Genomic DNA, 6,481 nt, shown 5'->3' with positions numbered 1-6,481 from the left:
GTTTCAGTTTGTGTTTCACACAAACTGTCTTTGTAACCTTTTTTTTAAAGTTCTTGTTAACTTGAAGAATGACTCAACACTTTTATCATGATAGTAGTATTGTTATTTATAGTATATCTAGAGAAGTAAGTTGTAGTGTATATTACAATTAATATCATACCAAAGAAGATCGCCTTGGCATGCGGTCGTCTCTCATGCGGAATAAGTGTTCGACCCAGCGATGCTGTCGAAAGGTAATTAGTGCTCTTATACTATCCACACCGGCCTCCAGCAGAACATAGTTATTTGTAATGTAGTCTTGCCAGAGTATGCCCATCATGAAGCGAAGGCCCCTTTGATGGAAGCGTTCGAGAAACCTTAATTGCCTTCAATAGAGCAGCCAGATATAGGAGCCATACAAGAATACAGTGAAAACCACTGATGTACTTGTGATGCTGTATGCCCTTCCTCGTCGGCAATGTACTTGAAATATAGTGACCTAAAATTAATATATTTTCTTAGTTCGACAATGTCTGTATAATATCTGTAATATATTTAAGTAAAATAACATTTCTTTCATCCGTGATAGGTTGATTCTGTTTAAACTTTGCTCCCACCCATTGTTTAATTTTTGTTTCTCACGACTTGTCTTTAAGATTTATGCCATTCAGATTTGGAGATTCATTTATTATGATGAAGTACTGGTCCCTCAACCATTGTACAAACATCTTCAAAATGCTAAGGGAGGTCAACAAAATAGTTTTTCTCGTCGTTGTCATAGTGCAGGGTATTTGTTTCTCTCCCTTAGCCGCAAGGATTTACTAGCTGCGCAACAGAATTATTTTTATTTTTGTTACTTTGATGGACAAGATTTGTGTGTGTGTGTGTGGGATACGTTGTGAAGTCATTAGAACACAAAGAATAAGGCTAGAGAAATAGATCGAGCTTCGATTTCATTGAATCTTAGACGTAAATATTAAATGCTTATATGCTAGGAACTAAAGTTGAGATTTCTTTTCCATTGCTGACCATCGACTAGATTAACTTGAAGATCTACAAATCCAAAATATGTATTCAAATAATTATTCAAATCATTGTTTCGATATTCACCCACATATTTAAGAAACATTATCATTTTGCTGATAAATAAATAGGGTGAAAAGTGTTTGCAGATTAGTTTACATCGATGACGATTTATGTGAAACTTATTTTGATTAAAAATAGACTACAAATATGATAATAAATACATATTTTTCTGCCCGGAGTATGTACTGACTTACATAGGCTGGTGTTTGCGTTTTGGATGACGACATTGACAATGAAGAGGGTAATGATGTATTCCAACGATGATTTTAATCTGACCATCGCTAGGGCGTTATCCGCTTTGAACACGTCATTGAGCGAATCTTCTATGGCTGGACAGAACTTGGCTGTGATCACAACGCTGATTTGTTTCAGTGTGTTGGGGAGTCTGGGTAATGCCCTGGTGATCATGGTGTATGGCCGGATACCCACCAAGGACTCCTCTAAAATATTCATCCTGGCCTTAGCCTGCACCGACCTGTTTGCTTGTTTGGTCATCATACCTTTCACAGCCACTTACCTATATCTAAACGTCCGGCTCAGGTACGATGAACTGTGTAAACTCTATCAATTCCTTATCACCAGTGATATTCCTTTGTCAGCGTTTCTTATGGTGACTATCGCATTTGACAGGTAAATAATTCGTTATTTTAGTTGGTTTGATTTTAGAAACATACCACTATAAACAGATTACCTTTACATCATCTGCCCTATAGACCACAGGGTCTGAAAGGGGAACTTACTTTTTTACTTTTTTTTTTTACCACTTTAATGGCTAATTCATTACTCTATAGTAAAATGGGTAAATGCGTTTCATTTTTTTTTTATTTAAAAAAACTCAAATGAATTTTTCACATGATCAGCTACTTATTTTTTTTTTGTTAAAGTTCTAGTAACTTCGAAAAATGACAACACTTTTTATCATGATAGTCGCATTTGTAGTTATAGTATATCTAGAGAAGGAAGTGTAGTGTTTATTGCAATTAAAAGCATTTCGTTGCTATGTAGTTCGATGACCTGATATTACAATAGATGAAAAATAAATGTCTGTGCTGTTGCTTACTTAACTTTAATTACAATAATAAAACAGTCTTAACGTTTGAATTATTTTGTTAACTTTAATATATGAAATCTACAGGTGCATTCATATTTCTGACCCTTTCCCCCCTCAGATACTTCAGTATATGTCATCCTTTCTTACGGCTTGTGACACCGAGACGAGCAAAAATCGCGTTAGTGTTTCCATTTATAACAGCCTGCATTTTGGGTGAGTAGCTTATTACCAGTAGGTCTGTTTCTGCCATTTATTGGTATGCTGGACTATTTGCTATCCTTTTTTTTCTCTTATATGTTTATTCTACTACGAACTAGTAACTATTTCAAAAACCTTTTTTGCGTATAAATTTATTTATTATCTATCATACCAATTTAAAAATAACCCCTGATTGATCACGAGTTCTCTTTAACTGTCGTACGGATTAGAATGACATTTTAAAAGCTAAAAAGTGTGTGCTTGAAGGGACGATCAATAGAAGCATTCTAAAAGAGTTAAGTGTCTTTGTAATAAAAAAAAAGGCCAAAAAGTGCGAAAGTGGCCATCTAAGTGGAATGGGATGGGGTTACGGGGGAAAGACAACGTAATGTATATTGAATAATGAAAAGCAAAAGAAAAGTTGTTAAAGGTAGGTAAAAAAAAGTAAATTTCCCATTTCAGACCTTGGGGTCTACAGGGCAGATGATGTAAAGGTCATCTTTTTCTTTGGCCTATGGTTAACGAGGGTGTCATGTGGCCAGCACAACGACCAACCGCCTTTATTTTTTCCCCAACTAATGACAGGCAACCATTAGAGCTGGGTGGACTCAGAGGAGCTCAAAATTAAAAATCCCAGTCTTCGAACCCAGGATTCGTGCCCTGGTACCTCGGGGAGCAAATAAGTAAAGCGTATGTGTGTCTTTGAGGGGGGGGGGGATGCGTTGTAAAGCGAGTCTTTCTAAATCAAGCCAAACGTCTATGTCGGAGAAATTCCGATTGGCTGGGTGAAAACCTTAACAAAAATTTGGATCCTAGAAAGAGAAAGACAGGAAGAGAAGGAAGGAAAACTGGACGTTATATTTCATCGTAACAGATAGACTAATTCACGGGATAAAAAGTATGTTAAAATGTGCTTTTTGAAATTAAAAAAAAAAAAAAAAAAAAAGAAAGAAAGAAGAGGAGGGGAGATTCCAGCCATGGGAACAAATCAACTGGGGGTGTGTACTTCTTGTATTGACAGAGAATATAACATTAAAAACAAAACAAAATAAATAAACGGATGTACAGGGTGGGGGGGCCAGGGGGGAGAATTTGAAAACTCCCCCTGGCCCCCACTTGAGAGGTACCCCAAAATGAGTGTTCGAAATTGTTTTTGTTACATTAAATATTAAATATTGCGCAAAATGCAGGGCTCCCTCAAAGAGGTCAAGCCCCCCCCCCCCCCGGTCCCCAAATGATGGCAAATTCCTATCTACGCTACAGATAAAGAGTGCATTGTGTTGAGTGTGGATATAAAAGAAATATAGACTTGTTGGGTGAGAGATCGTTACGACGCCAAAGTGATAACATAAAAGAAGTATGACCAAAAGCAACATAGAGCTTAATGAAATACTTTAATACGGATTCAAAAGGCCGAAGAAAAGTCAGTAATTTTATGCTAATTAAACATAGCACACTATACATCATGTATCCATTTTATGTTAGGGAAGCGTTAAAATTGAATTAAAACAAAATAAACAAATAAACGGATGTACAGGGTGGGGGTAGGGGGGAGAATTTGAAAATTCCATCTGGCCCCACCTTGAGAGGTTCCCCAAAATGAGTGCTCAAAGCAGGTTTGGCTAAAATATTATGTGAGCGTTTGATGTGCAGGATGCAATAAAAAGAAAATATAAATTACTTTTTTAAAAAAAGACAATAGCTCCTTTATTCAATTTAGACAGCATTGTTTTAACTCGTAATAATTAATGAATGTTAAATGGAAAAAGAATTTAAAAATTTTACCTCACCTCATTCCCCCCTTTCCCCAATCCTGGTTAAGCGACATTAGTCCTATAGATCTACTGGACTTTATAATATTACAATATTCTTTTCGATCTTAACTTAGAAGACGATACGTTAAATTTTCCTGAATATTAATTTATTAAAATCTTAAATCAATAAAGCCTTGCATAGGCAAAAAAGTCCTTTCAAGAACGCAATAGTCCTTTCAAAACCAATGTTGGATCTAGATCTAGACCTAGTTCTCTAGCCAAATTTAAATTTATTTCTTTTTTTACTTTGAAAAAATATAAAACAGCGGTGTACGTCGAAAATATTAAGTGAGCATTACGATTTGATGTATACAATAAGAAACAAAAAAGAAACTGACTATTATGGCGGATAGTGGGGAAAATGGGAGAGATGTGATACTCGAATTTAAGGAATGTCCATCGCAACGTAATAGATACTAGAATTGGCGGGTCAAAGGAATGTATGGGGGTGCGTTTACTCGTGGGCCTTTTTATTATTTTTTTTAAGTAAGAAAAAAAAGGGGGATGCCCATGGCAAAATAAACTGTTATATGTTGTTATATTTCAGAATATTCAAACTACTTTGTCTTGCTATTTTACAGGTTCTTTAAACTCTCTATCTCATGGCGTGTACCAGAATGTCACTCGTCAAGTCAGCTTGACTGAGCATGTTGAAATGATTAAAGACGCAACCAATACCTCAAGAGTCATTCCGTGCAGCAGCCAAGGTTTTCTTACTTTTAACAATAAGCACGCGATGGCCCAAGGAGAACCATCCTCCGACGGAAGCTCATATCTGTGTGAAAACTCTCCTCGGCCTGAAACAACAGTAGCCAACATCTCGGAAACAACAGATACAGTTAGCGTTCTTGTTTACACCAACGGCTACTGTATTCTCAGCACAGTTTGGTACTCCAAGGAGTTCTACTTGACCTACCAGAAAGTCTATGCGTCTTTTTTCCTATTCTCGCTTCTGGTTGTCTTTGCCTTGTACATTAAGATTTACTGCTTTGTGGCTAAACATCGTCTACTGCAGAAGAGAAATAAGGAAGCCAGAATCATTAATGATCATTTCGCTTTGGTTGCAGACAACGGTTTTAAAGGACGCTCTCAGCCACGAGTCCTAAGCATACACAGTCTTGCCCCAGTCAGCAATGCTATCCCCATCAGCCTGGTGTGCCATCCAGTTCTTGGGATGTTGGCGTATCATAAGCAGACTCAGATCTTGAAGGCATCTGAATCAGAAGTTAACAGCTCGATCGTTAGGCGCTATTTCCAGAAAGTGAGATCCTTGCAGGACGTGAGGCTGACTGCAAACGTCAGGACTGCGGCCATTCTCGCAGTGGTGGCCGTGGTCTTCACACTCTGTTTCCTGCCTAGCTGGCTCATGGCTATCCAAATAATTCCATTCCAGATGAACATCTTTTACCTGTACTTCCTGTACAACGTTGGCAACCCAATCATTTATGCTTTTATGAATCCGACCTTTAGGAAAGAGATGGTGCTGATGGTACAGAGATACTACCACCATAGAAAGTAGTGTTTTAGTGACGAAAATCTCCAAAAAAATTTATACTTTTGTATTTAGTAAATCAACTACAAAAAATAACGTAAAAAATAAAATCTAGAAACAATGACATTTATAAAAGAAGTTAGAGTTTGTGTTAACAAAGTTACAGATAAAGTGCATTTATTTTAGAGATCATTATTTATAAGATACAATAGTATACTGAAAAAACAAACTCGCATAAAATAACACCAGCAGAACAGACAAGATATAAATGCATTCAAATATTTTGTGGCTAAAAAAACAAGCGTCAGCATAACATGTCAGCTGTAAACGACATAACAAGCGTCATCTACAAACTACTTAACAAATGACATCTACTTTATTACCAATTTTATCTAGCTACTAAATAATAAGTTTCATCTAATAAAATATCAAACATGTTAGCATGTCATATATATATATAATAAAGGAATCTACAGACAACATACAAAATGTTATCTACTGACAGTATAACAAAGGTAAGCAACAGACAGTATGTCAAATGTTAGCTACAGATTACATATCAGATGTCATTTGGAGACAAATGTTCGACTCCAGGAGACTATTTAACAAATGTTCTATACATGCACAACATCACACAAATCAGGTTACGCAATAAAAGAATAGACCTAGTCAAATTGCTTTTTTTTTTAAGTCAGTCGAGAGGGAAGCTTGGGTGTAGTTTCACAAAGTGATGAACTGAAGTTCTTGTACGATAAGCTGCTTGGTTGTGCGACTGTCGTTCGGACTTGTCCATGATTCTGCCCGCTTCCATCCCCCGTCGTCCTGCGGAGGTTTGGACCAGGAAGTAAATTTTCTTCAACT

At 36.7% G+C, this 6,481-nt stretch overlaps 1 protein-coding gene across 1 annotated transcript; it reads left to right on the top strand.

Moving 5' to 3' along the window:
• Positions 1-910: 910 nt before the first annotated feature.
• Positions 911-5,807, top strand: LOC106053791 (uncharacterized). Its single transcript, XM_056026383.1, has 4 exons — positions 911-1,695; positions 1,950-1,954; positions 2,201-2,329; positions 4,710-5,807. The coding sequence occupies exons 1-4, from the start codon at positions 1,283-1,285 to the stop codon at positions 5,645-5,647; spliced, it is 1,485 nt and encodes a 494-aa protein (XP_055882358.1). The 5' UTR covers positions 911-1,282; the 3' UTR covers positions 5,648-5,807.
• The last annotated feature ends 674 nt before the right edge of the window (positions 5,808-6,481 follow it).

This window comes from Biomphalaria glabrata, chromosome 4, assembly GCF_947242115.1.
Source record: "Biomphalaria glabrata chromosome 4, xgBioGlab47.1, whole genome shotgun sequence".
Taxonomy (NCBI): domain Eukaryota; kingdom Metazoa; phylum Mollusca; class Gastropoda; family Planorbidae; genus Biomphalaria; species Biomphalaria glabrata.
The sequence above is the reverse complement of the archived record's forward strand: the minus strand, read 5'-3'. Positions and strand labels throughout refer to the sequence as shown.

What these genes read in the sequence shown, in the direction of transcription:
- LOC106053791 (XM_056026383.1), top strand. Translation starts at nt 1,283, where the DNA reads ATGACGACATTGACAATGAAGAGGGTAATGATGTATTCCAACGATGAT. An exon ending in TATAACAGCCTGCATTTTGG is followed by an intron (nt 2,330 to 4,709) that starts GTGAGTAGCTTA and finishes GCTATTTTACAG; the next exon opens with GTTCTTTAAACTCTCTATCT.